General features: G+C 41.7%; 2 protein-coding genes across 4 annotated transcripts; one reads left to right on the forward strand and one right to left on the reverse strand.

Moving 5' to 3' along the window:
- Positions 1–634: 634 nt before the first annotated feature.
- pnpla2 (patatin-like phospholipase domain containing 2) lies at positions 635–15709 on the reverse strand. Of its 3 annotated transcripts, none has more exons than XM_083974018.1 (9): positions 15570–15709; positions 7337–7569; positions 6386–6451; positions 4827–5036; positions 4595–4655; positions 3925–4170; positions 3379–3511; positions 3000–3122; positions 635–2484 (listed from the first exon to the last, which is right to left on the reverse strand). In XM_083974018.1, the coding sequence occupies exons 2-9, from the start codon at positions 7475–7477 to the stop codon at positions 2166–2168; spliced, it is 1299 nt and encodes a 432-aa protein (XP_083830144.1). In that variant the 5' UTR covers positions 7478–7569; positions 15570–15709; the 3' UTR covers positions 635–2165. The 3 variants fall into 3 exon arrangements, with proteins under 3 accessions (XP_083830144.1, XP_083830142.1, XP_083830143.1); XM_083974016.1 differs by lacking the exon at positions 15570–15709 and adding an exon at positions 8317–8903; XM_083974017.1 differs by lacking the exon at positions 15570–15709 and adding an exon at positions 8336–8504.
- Positions 11947–21277, forward strand: pidd1 (p53-induced death domain protein 1). Its single transcript, XM_083974015.1, is given in 16 exon segments — positions 11947–13153; positions 13637–14050; positions 14159–14311; positions 14445–14496; positions 14586–14787; positions 15308–15457; positions 15576–15749; positions 16583–16730; positions 16815–16950; positions 17041–17191; positions 17387–17510; positions 17662–17777; positions 18317–18424; positions 18708–18904; positions 19580–19797; positions 19800–21277. Coding segments are annotated over 16 exon segments (3009 nt in total). The 5' UTR covers positions 11947–12531; the 3' UTR covers positions 19844–21277.
- The last annotated feature ends 143 nt before the right edge of the window (positions 21278–21420 follow it).

The raw sequence follows: 21420 nt of genomic DNA on the forward strand, positions 1-21420 counted from the left end.
TACATGCACTTGATACTTAAGCGTTATAAGTTTTACCTGCATCAAACACCAAAACAAATTTGTTGTGCATGGAAAAGTTACTTGGCAATAAACCAGATTCTGATTCTGATGAAGTGTATAACATTCAGAAGTTTCCATTTTTCCTAACGTCATTGAAGGCATTGTCATGTTTCCTGTTATACTTGAAAATGCCTGTGCCCTTAGATCCACTTTAACAAATATTTTGTCTTTGTAGCTCATTTGTTTGGCTCCGGGATTCCCTTGTTGTACCAAGCACAGGCGGGTTAAGAGTTTTTGCAATAGACCACAAATGATAAGACCGTGTGTGATGAGTTTTGTTATGATATGACTTCAGTGCTGACGGGAATCCAGGGACAGGCCTCTGACTGTCCCGTCTCTAATACATCTGTTGTAGTTATTATGGCACCATCTCATTTTATTCAATTTATGACGTTGATAGATTTGTTTGTTAGACCAAAAGTTATAACGGCCTAGATAAGAACATATGAGGTTACACACTGTTGTGAAATGAAGAACAGTATAAGGAATATGTGGGACTTTAAAACAGCTTAAAACACAAACATAAGACACATCTTTTGTTTATAGACTTTGTACTTTATGATGTCCTATAAGCCACAACTTTGTAATTACACATCAGCTACATAATGAAAAGCAATGAACTGCTATTAAAACTGTGAAGTCAAAATGTCTTGTAGAAGGTGAAAAGGTCAGATGGTGGGAACTTTATGAATTAAATAACTAAGTAAAATGGAAATGTAGTAGGTAAATGAACGTTACTTGTGTTTCATACTCACAAACCAGGAAGCAGCAGTGAATATTTGTCATTTTGCTGGGATCATCTGGACGCCTCCCAAATACACCTTCAGCTCCCAGATCCACTGTTTGACTTGTGTTAAGCATGTGTACTGTTCCCTGTCCTGTGTGCACTTCATTGTAAGTCACTGTTTTTCTGGGTAATGTGAGGATTATTGTTGTTTAACAGATCTCTGAGAATTCACAGTGATGAGAAAACACTCATAAGCTGCAGTTCATGTCAAACAATACCGGTTTATTTAATAATCACATAAATATTTTTCCCTGCAGGATTTTGACCATAATGTTAAGTTCACTTGGCAATTGCTACTTTGCAATTTAAGGCACACGTTGGGGCTGGATCATACAGTTAAGAGGCTCTTGTAGTACACAGTACAGGATAAATATTTATACATGTAGGTTATTACCTAAAGACTGAATCTGATGTCATACAGTGGCATCAAATGAGAAAGTGCAATTCAGATCAAACTGATTCTTTGATTAATCAAAAGTAACAAAAAAAAAATCATTGTTCAGAAGATTTTAAAGAATTCCAGTTAAACTTAGATTTAAATTCAAACCTAAAAGAGTCGTAACTTACATGCAAAAACAGCTGCAATGCAGATGATAGAAATAAGTTTCTATCACTGGGGGAAAAAAAGCAAAGCAGCTTTAAAATTCCTATATAAATAATTGTAAAGACATAAGACAGTGACATTCAAACTAACCTTAAAATATAAAGACAGTGTATATTTTTACAATAATGCATTGACTTTGCGTATAATAAATGGAGTAACTACCTGTAGCAAACCGATTCCCCCTTCTTCAGTGTCTCACTGTCTGTGTTGCAGAAGTGATTTGAGAGTTTCATGACTGCGTGCAGCAGAACCACACTGTTTAACGACTGGTCTGACTGCATTCCACTTTAAACATGAACACTCTCATTTTAACCATGCTACTTCAAATGCACATTTTTGTTTGTAACATCTCCTAACCCAAGTTTGTACATGACTGTTTGTGCATGTGTTTAGTTTAAATGCACTTGTGATGGCCTTCAGGCACACCGTGTCTAGAGGCCTGTCTGATTATACTGTAGGTAAAAGGCACATTTCATGGTCATACATTAGTCAGTAGATGTACATAATGGTAAATTACTACCATTTCTCTCTACTGTATAAAAGGATTGATAAGATTAAAAAAATACCTTCTTGGTATCTTAAGAGTATTTAAACGTCGGGGTGTAAACAGATACTAAAATCTGATTTAAATTCTTTTGAAATCTCCTGGATCGAGAATAAGTACATCTGAATCTCAGAGCTGTAGCACCCGCCACAGAAACCTGACAAAAACTCTCAGGGGATGCTGATGGCGTCACCGGGGTCGGCAGCAGGTGGAATATTAAGACAACCTGTGTGCATTGTGAGGCCGTCTGTGGAGAGGAGGGATGAGGAGCTATTGTTTGGTGGAATCTGTCCAGTTTCAAAGGAGCCTTGTAGATCCATGTTGATACACAGCACCCCAGACAGCAGCTGTCTCTTGTACTGGTCGAGACGCGAGAAGACATCCTGGACTGAAGAGGTGCGCTCGTTCATCCAGGTGGGAAACAGGCTGGAGGAGCTGAGCTGCTGTGGGAGGTACTGGTAGTGATGCAGCTCCAGCTGGTAGGAAAACCTAGAAATAGGTGAAACAATGAGAAATGAGTCTCTTGTAGTGAAGAACCTACAAGGAAGAATTGTAATCTGAATCTGCAGCTCGACTCCACACTTCATAATAAGTTTCAATTTGTCAGGCTGCAACATTACTGCTCTGGTTCACTCTCATTGCTGAGCCAGTGTTGTTTGGGGGCTCAGTACAAAAGACTGAAAAACCAGCTGTACACTGCCACCCGGCCCAAACAGTATAAATATGCACTTAGCAACTAGCTGAACATAGTGGAGCATTTAGGGGCTGAGGCCCCCAGATATTTCCCTCCGTAGCTAGTAGAGACCAAAAACTGAGCCAAATGCTGAACTTATGTGCTAATGTGAACCTGGATATGTAAATAAATATATGTTATCTAATGATGTTATCCTTTTGACTGAGAAGATAATATCAATGTTGTGTTCATAAGTTGTTTCTGCTGACCCCTAGTGGCCATAATAATTGGTTACCACAGGTTTGCTAGGTGTAATTACGGAGTCACGTACCTGGCATATACATTCTGGGAAATGCTTTTGGACGCCTGACGAAGAGCGTGCTGCCCAATCTTTAATATCTGCTCTCGAATCCATCCCACATCTTCCTGCACATCTGGCAGCCACTCCAGAAGTCTACAGAAATGACATGATGCAGCTGTTAGTCAGTTGGCAGAGAAGAATATTATATTTTGTGAACACTTCAAATACAACTGTACAGGATAGTCGGTTCCACTAATTTATAAAGACATTTTTAAAGGTCTATTCAAAATAGTGTTGTGATCTTTGTTTTACCGTACTACACAAATACTGTACACTAGTGTACTATTTTGAGTGCATGTGAAATAACAGAGGTGGTAATGGGACCAGATGTAATTAAGTCCAACAGCACCTGAGGGTCACGCTCATGGCAGACTCCAGAGGCAGAGTGTAGGGAAGCATCAAGGCTGAGGCCATCCTGACAGGAAGCAGGTTGCTAAGTGACTGTGCCAGGCTCCTCCTCTCCATGCACGCCTCGACTAGAGCTGCAGAGGGAAGCAAAGACGAGCTCAACGGTTACCAGGTAGTGAGAGATTTACACAACTTTATTTAATTCTATTTAGCAGCTAAACAGGCGTTGAAATACATTATTATTTAACATAACAATTCTAATTTTTTATATTATATATATATTTACAAATAGCCATTAGTCCCTTGTTTGGTATCTAAATCAACTTGGAAAAACTTACTTGAGCTTCTCTGGGAAGATTTATTTCATCCAATGTAAAGTTTAAATCAACTGATAAATAATAAACTAGTCATTGAGAAGGCTTCAGTGTAGATTAAGGCATTGTCTGTAATTATTGTTATTGTGTGTTGTTGTAATTATTGTTAAAGCACAAAGAATGTATGTTATGCCACATGTTCTTTCTTTAAAGAAGCTCTGTAGTCTTTGTACCTTTGTGCAGGGTGGGTGGGAGGTGCTCCATGATATGGTCCTCGACTGAACAACTGTCACGAACTCTCACTGCTCTTTCTTCTTTTTCAGGGGTTTCTTCCTCTTCGTCACTTTTATTGTCTTCCTCCTCCTCCTCATCCTCCTCCTCCTCCTCGTCCTCATCCTCATCATCATCATAATCCTCATTTTCTTCTCCATTAGCCAGCAGGGCTCTGTCTCTAAGAGGTCCATTAAAATGAAGCAAGCCTGAAAAGAAAAGCAAACATTGAAAGTGCTTTTTAATCAATGATCATTGATCTGCGAGTGTATAACTTAACTTCTTAATAATCAGCATAATTAGTTTATTTTGCGATGCCATGCTTCCATGCTTTATGGTTAGTGGTGAAAATGTGAAATTAAATAAATGAAACAAATCAACACAAGAAGCCACAGGAAGTAAGACATGCTTTAACAATCACAAGTAAAAGGAATCTACTGATTTGGTGACATGTGGTCACAGGAAGCACAAGCTCTGATAGCATATCAGTATGAAGCATTGAGTGAACACACAAATACTTTCTTGGCTTGGTCAAAGGACAAAAGATCAATAAGGCTTGTTAGTACAGACCAGGGTTTCATTCAAAAATAATTTAGAAGAAAACAGGAATAAACACAAATCACAGATTCTTACCATTCTTCTTTAAAAAGTGCAAAGCATCTTTGTATCCCTGTTTACACATGGCCTTCATAATCTGTAACCAAAGCAAACATACATTCATCTCTTATGAGTCAAATAGGTCCACAGAGTACACTCCAGTTCAGCCGACGCCAGAGTCAGATATATTTATGGATGTATGTGCGCACATATGGATCATGTGCACACACACACACTTACAATGAAATGTTGTTATCAGGTGACCTACCATTGGGTCTGGGGGGAAAAGAGCTCTGGAGACTCTGTAGAGGTTGGTGAGAGTGAACTGGATGCTTGTGTTGGTGAATCGCAGCTCATGTATGTTGGTGGAGGTGTCCCGGGGGCAGATGTCGCTCTCCCCAGAGAATGGAGACACAGTGATGGTGTTTTTCAGCTCATACTGAGGCAGGTTGTCTGAGATTCCTCCGTCGACATATCGCTGAGTGAAGAAAGATAAATATTAGCATTAATAAAAAAACAGATACGGATCCTTAAAGGAGAATTCCGGTCATTTTCTAAATGACGCTCTACAGCTCTAGGTCCCCGAGTGCGAAATAGGAAAAAATCAGAGAAAAATATATGCAGACCAGACCTAAATCTCCTCCTGCTAGCTGCACTACACTGCAGTTAAACAGCGAAGTAATGGGGGCAGTTCTTCTAACCGCGACTTTGGCCTCTGTTATGCTAAAAATAATGCTTTGCAACATCCACCAGTTCTTCCACACAACACTGAGTGTGAATAACTCTGTTAATATGAGAGAGCAGTGTTAACGCATGTTTTTATCACGTACCTCTGTTTACTCTAGCTTCCTGGGTAGACCTAACTAGTCGACTGTCGAGCTTGGGACTGTTTCCATATCAACAGAGACAAAAACGCGACGAAAACATGGATTTAGGAGGGAAAAAAAGATTTTGGATGGGGGAAAAAAAGCTGTTATATTCATACTGATGCTTTTTTCCCATCCAAAAGAAAAGAAAAAAATGACCGGAATTCTCCTTTAATTGCACATTTACACAATATTTTCTGCTAATCCTTTGAAATAAAAGGAGGATATTTGGACAGAGAGCAGTTATCATGATGACGTCATATCCTGCGTATTGATTGATGTGTGTTTTTTACTGAAGATTTTGAACTGTTCAACCTAGAGCTGGCAGGCACGCACACGAGTGTGTCAACAGATAACATCTGAGTGACATCAGTCTTTTGAATACGAGCCACTGAGGGGAGGAAAGGACACAACAACCCTACAGCCTGGGCCAACATGGCAACATCTGGCTCTGCCACTCTCAAATTGTGGTCACAAGGCCTGCACACACACAGGCACATGTACACTTTTAAAAGTCATCACAAAGGCCACAGAGGGAGGGTTGGGTATTGCTCAATGATATTCCCTGTCCAGAAAAAAGAGTTCTACTTTCCCCTTTCGTGTGAGATCCCGGACAAACACTAACTCCAGGGGATTTTTTAGACTCATTGTTTCCACATACACACACGTGCCATTCAGAACAAACACATTCTTAAGGAAGGGAGGGCTCTAAAAGGGGCAGCTACAGACCAAAACGTGCCAGAAGTAACAACAACAACACAATGAGAGAAAATATAGGACATGATTGTAGCAAACCAGGAGGGAAAACTAGAAATGATACCTCTGCAACAGAAATACCTACTGTATGTGTAGTTCTTGCGTAAACCAATGCAAATCATGATGGTAGTTTATCTCTCCATTAGCCGAAAAAGTCAATACAAACAACAGGGGGAAAAAAAGATGAATACTTGAATTTACTCACCACCCCTTGCAGTGTAGGAGGAATGAGGCCACAATAGACGGGGATATAGGCACTGCAGACACATGCCTACAAAAAAAAGAGAAAATATATAAAAAAAACGTTTTTTATGACTACTGTGATACCATTATTCAGCATATTTTTGATCTCATTACAGTTTTTGCTTTATTCTAGTTTTAAAGGATGTATTACACTTTCATTTCATTCATATGTTCTACAATTGTAGCTCAGAGAACTATTTTCATTATTAATTAATCCTGGGACTATTTATTTCAAGTGATTAACTCAATTGTCTATAAAAAGGCTGGTTACAATTTTCCACAAAGAAAAGCAAAAAATCCCCACATAAGGCATTTTTCCTAAATAATTAACTCCACTGGTTAATTGACTAATTGTTTCACCAATCATACCATCCTAAACTGTCTTTATTCAAAGCGCTTGTGTATGTAAATGTAATTTGAAAGCACCCATGGGCATTGGGCATCTTTCTGGGCCAAAACACAGCTCTAACTGTTGATACATCTTGTCTGTATACAACATCTATTGCACGTCTGGGTGAGGGATCCCTCCTCTGTTGTTCACCCTGATGTTTCTCCAATTTTTCCCTGTTAAAAGGGTTTTCCATGGAGTTTTTCCTCAGTCGATGTGAGGGTCTAAGGGCAGAGGATGTTGTTATGATGCTGTAAAGCCCTTTGAGACAAACTGTTTGTAAAAATGGGCTATACAAATAAAATTGCCTTGCCTTGCCATCTGTGTATGAATGTGTGTACCACTGTTACGTGACTTTGGCTGGGACCAGCCCTTTTTAAGGCCAAGTCAAATGTCATCTTTGAGGACAATGAAGTTTATCTTAATCTTCATATCCAAAATGCTGTCACTATTTAAATATTAAAGCATTCCTTTAAATGATGCCTGATTTCAAGTTCTGGGAAATATATACTGCACAGTACACACCTGCACCAGCTCCTCTTTGCTGTTGAACTGAGATACCAGGACGTTTTCTCCATCAGTCACTCGGGTGAGAGAGATTCCTAACCGACCAGTAGCCCGTTCATGGCAATCCGCTGGCATTGTGCGGAGCAGCATGTGACGCATTATCTTTACCAGATTAAAAGAAGGATGCAGGGGTCCCAGGAATCGCTTCCTCGCCTCTTTGGCAACATCGATGATACTCGCACCCGCCTCTCCTGTGAAGACATTGAATAAAGACCTGTTGAGACCTCCACCAGAGCTCATGGGTATGAGTTAACAAACACTTGTAAAATATTAGATAAAGATAAGATTGGATTTGTTCATCCTGAGGGAGAAGTTTGGGGTGAAACAAGTTCTTAATACAACTGTGTCCACTTTGAGTACACTGTGAAAGGAGACATTGTAGAATCAGTGAAGCTGATTTTTATTAGATCTTGTACTCAACTCTAAACCACTTAGACATTAATTTATTTGACCACCAATAGCTGAATGAAGCAAGTTGTCCGTTTCATGACAGTTTCATTGTTCTACAGTTCAGAGGTAAATTAATGTTTGTTTTACTCCACTACGTTTATTTATGAGTTGCAGCAACTACTTACTGTGCAGATGAATAAAAAACAGTAACTCACTTTATCAAATTTGTTATAGATTGACCCACTCAATATTATATAACTTTGTTAAATTTACTTTCACCTTATCAAGCAACTGTATAATATTAAAACGCTGCTTCTGTGTATAGTAAAGGCTATATTTCATGTAATATTCCAATGGTGGTCCTTTATACCTCTGGAAAAAGGGGCAAAGCTTTATTTCCAATACTTTGACTACATTTAGCTGATTCTACAGTTTGTTGACAGAGTAGACATTGAATAAAAAAAAAAGATACACTCAGACAAGCACCAGAAGCAATGCTCTGCACCCACTCCACACTCATACTTCAAATACTAAGAAAATGCACATACCCAGACATACTCCACTGACCAGTGCAGAGGCAGTGAGGGCCCCGGCTGATGCTCCATATATCTGCCGGGCGTTGAGGACCAGAAACGGCGCCTGCTCCAGCAGACAGCTGGCCACACCGACGTGGTAGATACCGAGGAAGCCGCAGCCCGCAAACGAGATGTTCCACGGCGAGTCTAACGGGAACATACCGGCGGCCGTCCGGAGCTGAGTCAAGTGGGGCTAAGGTCGTCGGCTAAGGCAAAGTTCACCGACAGATATGAACGACTTTGAAAGGACAAAGAGTCTAATTTTAGACCTGAACACCGTTCACCTTTTGATATTGACGTCTCTTCACATGCTGTCTTTTCCCTGTCAGCTGTTTTTTTTCTTTTCTTTTCTTTTCTTTTCTTTTTTTTTTTTTTTTTTTTTTAGCTCTTTAGCTAACGGTAAAAGTTACTTCTGTCGATGCAAGCCAGTCGCTCAATTGAACTGTTTGAAAATACGGCACCTCTGAAGCTAAACCCCGGTGGTAAATGTTCATTAAAGCCGTCCTAAGCTGGTTATATAGCGATATGTTGAGCCACGGGGAGTTGTTGTTGTTTTACACACTCAGTCGGTGTGTATTGGGAGGTGGGCGGAGCACTAATCCGGCTCGTCCAATCACAGTCGACAGCGCTGAGCACATTGACCAATCAGAGTTGAGAGCGGAGACGAACCGACCAAACACAGTTCTAACCGCTGAACCACACGTGAAGCCGGAGAGCAGACGGTGGCATCACTCTGAGTGACTGCTGTCAAATGTTCCCCACAGGCTAAATTGGGACTTTGTTTCGCAATATGTGTGTTATCATTAGAAAGAACTCTATATTGATTTGTCAGTATGTGGGCTAATATTGGATAGATAAACTCATTGTTTGCAGAAGGAAGGAAAACTGCGGTTGTGTTCAATAATAGTTATTCGTTTTGTTTATTTGTAAATCCATATCATTGAAAAAAAAAAGGCACTCCAGTGTTTCTCAATAAATGCCCTGGATGTTATTTTTGGTTCGAGAAACTTTGTTCAGCAAGACAAAATACAACCTGTCCTAATAATAAAGATGAACAAATCTGTCACGTTTGCAACGTCCTGGTGACAAAGTAGTGATAGTAGGGTTTCACAACAGAGAGTAATGCAATTACAAAACTCCTGCAACTGAAACACGTTCAGCAAAAACATTGAAATGTTTTGGGAACATTTCCTTGAATAAAATGTTCACAGAATCAGACTGCAAATAGTCAGTTTTTGTGGGCATTTATCCAGGTTATGTTTAGGACATTATTCCTAAGAGAGTGTATTGTTATTGTGAAAGCAACATCAGCCAGGGTTCAGGGTAAGGAGAATCCCTTCTTTATCAAGTGTGGATATTGGACAACTCTCCAAAGGTCCCGGATCATCTGCAGCCCCCAAAGTCAGTCAGGTTCAATGGGAGACCTTTGTGTTGATAAAATCAGTTCATCCTATAGGCACTTGCACCTTTTAAAGTACACATACAATATCATCTAAAGCAGATCCTGCGCTATCAACTTAAATTGTGGCTTTTTAGACGGGTCCTGTGCCAAATGTTTTCATCTACAGTATATTCACAGGTATTCATAGTCATGTAGTGCATGCATACACAGATCCCACAAATTAATTGAAACACAGAAAACCTGTTTGGTAATATAATAAAGCTGCCATGTCTGCCACATGTTTTTTTTTTTTTTTTTTTTTACTTCATGAGCATTAGTGGCTGATGCACAGGGGAGGTTTGGGGCCAATGATGATTAAGTTGTTGAGATTAAATATTTGTTCTCAAAATTGTTTTCATTTGCAGGCGTGGGTTAACAACAGATAGCCTATGTCATTCTGGCTAAGCTCCAAAAGAAGTGACTCAAAAGGTGAAATGTGTCTGACCAAGAGATGACCGCTGCAGTGGGAGGCTGGAGGATTTCTCAGGAGCATTTTGTTATTGTGCCCAAATATCTCACTGTACCGCTGTTGGCCTTTGACACAATTATCTGTATGGAACAAATTCTTTCCTCTATGATTCAACGGTTTCCACAACAGAGATGAACTTTTGACATGTTTTTTTAAATTTTTTATGCAGTTTTAAATGATCAGCTATGAATGGACCACAGCTAACGGTGGAAGAGTAGGCCTACTGAGATATACCTTCATTAAAATCTCTTAAGTTTTACCAAAGTAAAAATGCAGGTGCAGGAACAGGAATGAATGATAAAGTGTGCAGCATTAGGTATAGACCACATGTCATGATAAATATATGAACATAGCCTATCATGATTATAACTGGTCAAAGTGAAGCTCTTTTTTTTTTCTTTCTATTTTTACTCTGTAAATGTACCATAGGCTGTGTTTAAATGTTTAAATTGAATCACAAAATGTATGATGAAATGAAATGATTAAATGAAAGAAAGAAAGAAAGAAAGAAAGAAAATACTTTTTAAAATTCAGCAGCATCGCCATTTACGCTTGTTCATGGTCTTAACTTTAACTTGTTGGTTGTTAAGCAGTAAACATTTGAACTGAATCCGTGTTGAATCCTATGGTTGAATCGTGTCAGAGAATTTGTCATGTGAAATGTTCACAGTGACCCATAGACTGTATAAAGAAGCAGTGGCGGACTGGGACAGAAAATAGGCCCTGGCATTTTTGACAGAGAGAGGCCACACATAATGTATATATATATATATATATATATATATATATATATATATATATATATATATATATATATATATATATATATATATATATATATATATATATATATATATATATATATATATATATATAACTTGAAATAACAGCAATATGAATGGAAAGCATAAGGAACATCCAGATCTGGACGTTTCTTATGCTTTCCATTCATGGTATTAAAAAATCAGCTGACAGAGGGAGAGCAGCCTCGTTTGGTGATAAGAAGAACAGGTTCTTTAGTGTAGGAAGTAGGAACATGAGGAGAAAAAACATGCAGGTTTCCCCCCCCTCCCCCTCTCATCTCCCTCCCCAGGCTGAATGAACAGGCGATTGGGGGAAAAAAAACAAAAAAAAAACAATTGCTAGTCGAAGCGGTAAAAGCGTTAAAAGCATTTCGCGTTACCGCGTTAACTTTGACAGAGTGATCATAATGATGGGGAAAGAAAATGCATTATCCAAACTCAGAGGGTTATGGAGGGATTCGATCCCACACAGGAGCAAGAGTTCTGATCACTGGGCTAGATGCTCTACCAGTTGAGCTACACGGTACACTAATTACTCTCCGTCAACGGCTGAGTGACGAGTGAGCTTGCGCATCTATGTGCCTGCGGGCGCGTTGTTGCCACCTACTGGTCTGGACATGGAACAACAGTAGAGGATAAGCAAGAGGAAAAAAAATCTGTGACGGCTGCGCAGCGGCCGGCGGCCGTCCTGCCGTACCGGCCGTTCTGGTATTCTCCAGAACGTACAGATGGCCAGTCCGCCCCTGTAAAGAAGTAGTGACCGTGGTGGCAGGCCGCCCCATAGACATATGTCTATGGGCCGCCCACCATGTGCTCACAGCGCCATCAGGCGGCCGAGCAGCAGCCGACAGAGGCCGCACGTTGAACATCTGTCCCGCCCTCAGTTGAAACTTTGGCGGCGCTAGCATCGAGGCGCTCGGTGTGACACACAACAAAACGCGGACGGGCGGGGCTTCTAGTATTCTTCAAGCTTCAGCAAGGCTGATTAGACCCCGCTTGTGGTCAACCGGCGGACGCCGTGGTAACAAACGAGCACACTTGTGACGCGGAGGCTTTTCTTTCAAAACAGTCAGGGAGTTGGAGGAAGTGGACGGAGCGGAGGAGCAGGTTTACACCAGGTTTACACCCAGACCGGTGTCACACATTACTAACACTTTAATAGCTCGTAAACAGCAACAGTTAAAAGTCTGTCGTCGCCGCGGACATGTAACTCTTAGCAAGCATTGAGAGCCTAAGCAGCGTCTGCTAACAGCTACTGGACCTTCAGACATGTTGTTGTTGTGTTGTGGTAACTCTTCATGTTGGTCAGCTTCCTCTGTGTGTGTCTGTGCCGACAATGAACAAATCTGATCGGCTCGCCTCGACTGACGTTACTGACACATGTGGAGAGACATGGACAATGATGGACTAGCAGCAGGTCACTGCTAGCCAGCTGTTAGCCAGCTGTGTGGTGTCACACACACACAGTGGCTTCAATGGAGAGAGGAGCAGGTCCCGGTGAAGCGACTGGAAACCAGGCAGACAGGTTGGAGGATGAAGAGGAGGTGAGATCCACAGCATCCCAGGCTGGGGTACCAGAGTCTGCTACTGGACCTACCACATCTGGACCTGCCACATCTGGACCTACCACATCCAGTGGGGTGATGTCTGAGGGCCAACCAGGAGTCCTGGAGCCAGAGAGGGAGGAGAGCTCAGCTGCTCCCTCCGTGTCTCCCTCCAGCATCATGGACACCTGTGCTCCTTCCATATCAGGTCTCTCCTCCTCCTCCTCCTCCTCCTCCTCCTCCTCCTCGTACTCATCCAACCATCATCGCACCAGTTTTTCTTCACCGTCCCCATCTTCCTCCTCATCTGTCCTGTCTCTGACTCCGCCCTTGCCTCCATCTGTGGAGCTCTGGGCCGTGCTGACTGACACCAGGCTGACCCTGGATGTGTACCAGCGGGGAGCAGCTGCACTGCCGCTGCTGTGGGGGTCCGTCCCCGGGCAGCTCAGGGGCCTCCAGTACCTGCGACTGGGCTCTGAAGACAAACCAGGGCTGGATGGAGCCCTGGACGTCCTACCCCATCTGACAGAGCTGCGCTCACTGGCTATTCGGGGTATTATTCTTGTTTCTATTTTAAAAAAAAAGTGGATGCAGTAAAAATGTTACATTAATACAGTTGCATCTCACTAAATAAAGAATATCATAGGAAAGTCCATCTCCAGTAGTTCAAGTCAAATAGCTCCAACCAAGTATTGGGTGCATATAGATGGACATACTTCTCAGAAGGCCAACATTTACATATTAAAAATGCTTTTCTTAATTGGTTTTGTAATATTCAAAAAAATTTAGATACTGAATTTTAGGTCTTCATTAAATGCAAACCATAATCATTACAATTAAAAGAAATTTAATAAAAGAAGACATGAAATGTTTCATTCTGTGTGTAATGGATCTATACAATGTATTACTTTCACCTTTTGAATTTAATTACTGACATACATTCATTGAGATGCACCTATATTATGATCTGTTAAGCCATTCTCTGTTTTCTCCTGTTTTTTGTGCCTCTGACTCACTTTTTTTTCTCTAACTGAAGGGCACTGCTTTTATGACCCGCGAGGCGACCCGCTCCCCGGCCTCCTCACCACTTTGCCCACGACTCTTTCCTCCTTGTCTCATCTGGTGCACCTGGATCTCTCCTTCAACCAGCTGTCCTCTCTCCCATCCTGCCTGCTCAGCCTCCCTGTGCTGTCCTCCTTGCTCCTCAGTCACAACCGCCTCTCAGCTCTGCCTCCTGATTTTGGCCAGCTGTCCTCCCTCACCTACCTCTCTCTCCTGGGGAACGAGCTGGTTTCTCTTCCCCCGAGTACGGGTCAGCTGAAAGCGCTACAGACACTGGATGTTTCACATAATCTCCTCCAGCATCTGCCTGATGAAATTGGTTCTCTGGGGGAGCTTGTCAAGCTGGAACTGTCCCACAACAAGCTCAAACAGCTACCAGAGACCATGGGTAAGGATGTGGGTGTGTTGGGGAAAAGACCATTACTGCAATAGACTGCAGTTCTGTCACAAAGGTAACAATTAAAAAATGTGTAAACCTCTCTGCTTTGTTGTTCAGGCTCTCTCCTTTCGCTCAGGGAGCTTGTCATCTATAGCAATGACCTGCGCCTGATCCCACATTGTCTGAACAAACTGCCTCTGCTGAAAATAGATGTGCGTGACAATCCTTTGGGACAACCCCCAACCCCTCCTCCTCTCCCTTCTACACCTGGTGAGCAGAGAAAAAAAAGGGCTTCAAATTGATTTAGTGCTCAAATCATATTGAATGTACGGTCGTCAAATAGCATTTATATTCTGGTCTGTCAGTATATATAGTCTCATTTAAATCACTGTTTTCCTACCAGATCGACCTGAGCCAAAACTTCCAGAGTTGCACCTTGGATTTAATAAGCACAGGTATAATGTCAGTCTCACCAATGAAATACGTTGACCTTCTCATAAATGGTACCAGTTAAGGGGATTCTAATGTTTCTTTTGCTCTTTAGTTTCTGTGTTTCGTCTGCTGGATGTCATGTGTTTCTCCCAGGGGGGGCTGAGCTGCTGTTCCCCCCGGGGTGCCTAGCGAAAACCACAAGGCTGGAGTGGTGTGAGAAAAGAGCAGAAAGGAAGTGGGTGTGGTTGGAGGAACACGACATCCTACTCAGTCGTCCTCTGGAACTTCGCCCCCACGGAATTACATTTCTCAAGGTATATAAACTTAATCAAATTAATTTCTCTAAAAGTGAATTATTGTAAAGGCTATACGGAGCATCTTCAGCATTTTACACTGGGTCATTTGATCACAAATCTGTTTCCTCAACTTTGGGTATCTGCCAATACCGGGAATCAATCCAACACTAGTGTGTTCTTTTCTAAATTTATCGTCTGCGTTACTGCGTACCTCGCTGGAACTCCCCGGAATCGTTTTTGTGTTAGGTAACCTGAGGTCATATCTAAAAACTGACTTGTTCGCCTGTTTGACTGCATGAATGTGAATAATGACTAATACTCAGAATTGAAAGAAAGGAAGTGGATCAGTCGTGTCCCAGCCGATATCTGATCTGCTTAATAAGGTCAGCGTCTAGGCAGATATTGATTTGGTGTATTGGACTAGTCTAGTGTTTTTCTATTTCATGGGTCATAGGTTATTTTTCCTCCTCTGTGTTTCTGTTCTCCTCTGCACTTTCATGATGTAAATAAATATCCTTCTCCCTTAAAATCCTTACAGCCTGTGGAGGTGTGTGTGCCGTATCATCGAACTAAGAGAAGGGAGGTGGTTGTGCGTAAGTTTGATGGACAGGCATGGAGCACTGTGCCCACTGCTCTCAGGATTGGAAGTGACAGTCACAGCAGCCATCCTGGAGGGCGTCCAGCCAGGGTAAAACACAAACCTCCCACTTCAAAAAAAAAGAATATTATAAAATAAACATGTTTTTTCCTGGATGTGCAAATTGAAACATTAATGTTAAAAAAAAATGTATCCGCTGTACCTGTAGCTGGCGTGCTGCTCGGTGCAGCAGTTCTCTTGGTTTATGGTGGTGTCCCGTCCAGTGAAGGACAGTTGCTCTGTGACACCAGCTGGAGCCCTGCTGGTGTCCACCTCTGACCCCGGGATCAAGCTACACTTCCCGCCCGACTCCACCGCTCAGACCCGCACCATAACTTTACAGGTATGTATAGTTGCTGCAAAAGTTTGGTCAAAATTTCTGTTAATGTGAACAGTGAAGCAAGTGGAAGATGAAATGATCTCCCAAATGCATAAAGTTACAGATGACACATTCACTTTACATTTCAAACAATATAATTTTCATCTTTTACATTTTCGAAAAAGAAGAGTTCCCGCACACATGGCCAACTTGCAGAATTTATTGCATTGCAACGTTTCGGTGCTAGACCTTTTTTAAGCAAATCTAGCACCGAAACGTTGCAATGCAATAAATTCTGTGTGTGGGAACTCTTCTTTTTCTAATTTGGACTTGCACCTGCCAAAGAAATAGATGTGCGAAGATTTTTGCTTTTTCTATCTTTTACATTTTCAAAATGACAGAAGAGGAGAAGGGCCAGCAGCGAAGGTTTGGGCCCCCTGCATAGTTAGTACCTAGTACTCCCCATCTTTGGGAACTATCACAGCGTATAAATAGTAAATATCTTGTCTGATACCTTGGTCAAAGTTATCTGAGAGCTCAAGTCTCCTACATAGGTTTCCCATTATTTTGCAGGCTGCTGCTTTGTTTCCCCTTTTCACTCTAAAATTGTAGAAAACAAAAATAATACTATGATATTGCTTAAAATATTGCAAAACAGTGTCTCATGTTTAGCTTCCTTCCTTTTGGAGATCATTTAATCTTTCACTTGCTCAACTGTTCACATTAACAGACATTTTGACCAGGGGTGCCCAAACTTTTGCATGCCGCTGTGTGCACCACACGTGAAAATCCACATCAGTCCGTCAGTTTTATCATCAGTGGTTTTCAAGGCTCCGTGTTTCCTCCCATCGCTGTAGGTGCTGCAGGTCTCTGCGTCAGAGGTACAAGCGTTGTGTGGCGATCCTCAGGCCAGAGTTAGCCCTCTCCTCTGCCTCTCCCAGACTCCCGACATAAACTTCCTGCAGCCCGTCAAAGTTCAGATCCCCCTGCCACCTGGAGTCACAGGTATCATGTGCCATCTTAAGTTTGTGTTTATGTTTAGAACTGGATGCATCAGCGTTTATTAACATGTGTGGCGTCTCTCTGCAGGCCACACAGTCGATACGACCTGTCTGCATCTGCTCCACGGAGACCCCACTGCCCAAACCTGGACTGACATCACGCCACAAGTGTCTCTCTATGTCACTCATGTGTATGCCATTTTCTACATAACTCACTTCTCCTGGTAAGTTTCTGCACTACATTCTCACGTCGAAGGCTCGGTCTACATATTAACACTGTATCATCAACACTAGCTCTGTGTCAACCATTACAGGTACTGGCTGTGGTACACCACTCAGCGCTGCGTTAGTGGGGCGGTCAGGAAAGTCTACCAAAAACTAAAACAGTTTAAGGTCCAGTTCCTCGTCCTCCAGCGGAAGACTGATCCCTCACAAGTTTTGGTCCAGTGTTTACCTGCTAACAAGGTTGTAATGTAATTATTTCTGTGCACTAACGCTGAATTAGAAATACTAACACCAGGGCAGCGTGTCTGTCAGCTTCTGCATGTGCTGCCTCAGCCTCAACCAAATTTGAATCCAACTGATTTCATCATGGATGTGAATGGCAGTGAAATGTTGATGCATAAATGCTAATCAGTGATTCTGGTGCTACCTGTCCAGGTGGAAGGCAGAGTGCAGTCTCTGTCAGAGCAGTATGATGGACCTCAGCCTTCAGACCTGTGTGACCTGCTGGAAGGAGAGCAGTTCTTTGCTGGCTTTGAGAGGGGCTTAGATATCAGCGCAGGTCTGAAGTCCTCTTTGAGGCTCTATCTTAAATAAACATTTTCTCCTGTTACCATTACTTCCAAGGTCTTATGATCTACTGTTGTGTAATAATTGCCCCGAAAGAGCTATTTATATGAAGTCTTGAGATGATGTGTTCCTTTTTTTTGCAGACAGACCCGACTGTGTGGAGGGAAGACTGCGTTTTGAGTTTTACTCCAGTCTGAAGAATCTGAAGGAAGTGTACATCTGTCCAGCTCAGGGTCAGAGTGGGCCAGTGAGGGGACAAGTAAGACAGACATCATATTCACCTGTTTTTTTCAACATGTATAATCAAACCACATCACGTATCTGGCATATCCAGATAGGGATAATTTTGGTGCAAGGGCAACATGACTCATCCACGGTAATAAGCACATATCGCTCATCTACATGAAGTGCAGCATATTCTACATTATGTAACCAAAACAGGAGAAACCCTGCCATCTGTAATAAAATGCAAATCCAGTAATGAATATTACTAAAACATTTAATGGTTTGTTGCACAGAACTTTTTATTATTATTATTTTAATCATGTTGCATGTTTTAAATTGGAGCACACCCAAAACATAATAATGCATTTTGAAAATACAGCCTCAAGATGTAATGCAGAATTGATCATTTAAAACACAAGTGTTGGTCCCAAATAAAACCGTTGTAAACTGAACATGTTATGTCAGGCAATAATTATTTATGTATTGCATTGTACAACATAGCTACAAAGATGATCATTTTATAAGTACTGATTGGACAACACACTGACAATATGCTTTGGACCTCTGTTCCAGGTGTCTTTTTACAGAGGGGAGATTCCCAACAATCTGCCAGAGGAAGTGGCACGAAAGAGGAAAGGACATGACAGCCAGTGGCTTGCAACTTTACCTCTAAGGCTTCCTGTGAGTGGAAGTGACAGATCCCCTTATTTCATACAACAATAGGTTGGGTTTCTGCACAGTGTGTGAATTGTATTAATCTGTTATGCATTTTGTTTTAAAATATTGCATTATATCCATTCAGAATATGTGCATGTTGTTTAGAAATATAAAAAAAACATGGACAGTGTTCCTCCCATAGCATCTAAACCAGATACATAATAATGTTGTTAGCTGCTAGCTATAAATAACATCAAAACCTGAGGGAAACACTGCATATATTATCCCTCCTCTTTTTTTCTGATAGGCTCTAAACTCGGACAGCGGTTACATCATGGAGGAGCTCCAGCATCCTCCCCTGAACCTGGGTGACCCAGAGAGCGGCTATCTGACGGAAGCCAACCTGCTGTCCATCTCTCTTCAGATAGGACAGGACTGGCACGTCATTGGCATCAATCTTGGCTTAAGCTACCAAGAGCTGGAACGCATCCAGTACAAGCACAGGTTGGCACGACTTCCTGCTCATTCAAAATTCATTATTTTAACTCCACAATAATGGTTATTTGCAGGTTGTGATATATATATATACAGTTTATATTTTTTTACATGCTATTTTACACTTAGTCTTGGGATTTTGAGATTCAGTTGTATGTTTATTTTAACACCGCGGTGCAGCTCTGACTATCTTGACTGCAGAAGAGGTTCAGATAAATATGTACATTCATATCTCTACAAAAGTGTGGGAAGTAGTCAGTGTGTGTTTGCTCAGCCGAAGTCTCTCGGGGAACAAAATGGAGTGTCTTACATCGTTTTTTTTTTTTTTTTTATGGGACCGAAGGAGAGCCTGTAGTGGGAGAGACGTGGTAGAGAATTTTGATTGTTTTAATCTGCACTGTCAGGCATCACTAAGCCATCTGGGAGACTGCAGGAGATTACACACATAGTGATGCTCATCTGCGCCCCCCATCCCCCCGCCCGCCCGCCCCTTCTCTTCTTGCTCAGAAAATCTCTCATGACTCATTCTGGACCCATTATGTAAACATCTATGTACATATATATGTTTTAGGTGGTTTTTGTGTATAAGATTTCAACTTAGTAATGCACACATGTTATTCTTCTTTGAGTCCATTAATAGATCACTACAGATATATCTTGTGTTTATCCTACCCCCCCTTCTAGAGACAACCTGGGAGCCTTGGTGCTGGACATGCTTTTCCACTGGGCGCGTGAACAGAAGGATGCAGGACCTGGGTCAGTGTCGAGGCTGGTGGCTGCCATGATAGAGAGCGAGAGGAGAGACCTTGCAGAGGAGATTGAGGACATAGTCAGTATAGGAAGGAGAAAGTACTCTGAGTCACTGAGGAGAGTGGGTCTGGAGGCACAGAGCTCCTCCCTCAGTGAAACCCAGCAGTAGATGAGCCCTTGCTGGGTGCAGATGGCTGACTTATACTTGAGCCCCAATGTTTGTTTACTCGGCGCCTCCATCATCTCATCTTGCTCTCTAAACAACTGTCCCTTGGTAAAAACGGAATCTCTTTCACAATCATGACAGCCATTTCCCAGCTGGAAACACCTTTCACATAACAGAGCAATAACGGAACAACAAGCAAACTGGATGAACTGTTTTTTTTTTCCACTTTCCAGTTTTTCAAAATGCTCAATTTGCAAGACAGTGTTGTGACAGCTCATTTCTGCCAGGAAATGAAAATATGAAAGGTTATGTTTGATGCTTATGTGTGTGACATCATGGCAAAATGTGGTTTTGGAAATGCCTACTGCAGAGGGAGGCATCTCACTAGAATCACTGCTGTTCAAGATTCAGTGGCAAAAGTTGACAGGTGTGTAACTGAGATCAAAATGAAGACTGGAATGGTTGATTGATCTTGTGTGTAATTGAGTACTGAGTACTCATGTAATGATGTAGTAATGACTACTGAGTAGTCATGGTTGAAATGTTGGTATGTTGATGGGCTTGAAAGTAGTGTAATCCTATTGCAAGGTCTTTTTGTGTATTTTGGCTGTCACATCGGTAGACACAAGTCAACTCTTTGATCTGGTTTAAATAATCATTTGTATCTTAATTTTGAGATGGAAAGTCAAATCTTTAACTTGATATTTTCAAAATTGGCTAAGCACTTATAAGATCATCGTAAGTCAGTTTACCTTAGTACGTGGTAAATTTGCATTTGTTTAACCCAAACATTTCCTTTGTATTCTTATAATTGTTGCTTGTTATCTCATTACTTTGACCCAGTATCTCAAAAGTAATTATTTTTGGCTCAGTTTAAATGTTTTCGCATAGTATTTAATCATTGTGACTTGCTGTATATTTATTAACTTGCACTAACTGAACGTATTCCTTAGTAATGTCTTCCTTTTCATCATGCCTAACGTTTTATATTGATTTCTTGGCAGAAATGGCCTCTGTATAATTGACCTGTACCTTCTGGGACCAAGTGAGGAGGCAGAGCAAACACTGGCAGGTGTGTGACAGTGAATAACACTCACAAAGTGCAGGAGGCGGCCATTTTTCTGGTTGATTAAATTTCATCCCTGTGTGCCTTTGGTCCCTGAACAACCACTCTGCAGCACAAACCCAGTGATGTATCAGGGAATGTAAATAAACCTGTGATATGAAGAGAAAAAAAACCCTGTGTCAGCTACTTTATCACTTTCCCCCCTTTTTTTCTTTTTTTTTGCTGAGGGTCCAGTGGTGACGCACACTTTATCACTGCATTGCCCCCCCACCCTTCATCCCCAATATTTCCAATAGACATTTTTTCTATTTTTATGTTCAAGGTCATGGGGTTGAGATGAATCGTCATGATGACGTCGGCCCCCACCCCTACACATTCACTGCATATAAAAATGTCTGTACTTCTACTACATACCACTAGAGGACCCCTGTCTTTAAATCCCTTCACTGTGTGTTTTTTTTTCCCTACCCCATCGCCAGGCAGGCTGCTGCTCCCCCCCTCCCTCCCTGCTCGCCTGCTTTCACTCCCACCTCCTCCTCCACC

The sequence above is a fragment of the Trachurus trachurus genome (genome assembly GCF_905171665.1).
Source record: "Trachurus trachurus genome assembly, chromosome: 6".
In the NCBI taxonomy this organism is placed as follows: Eukaryota; Metazoa; Chordata; class Actinopteri; order Carangiformes; family Carangidae; genus Trachurus; species Trachurus trachurus.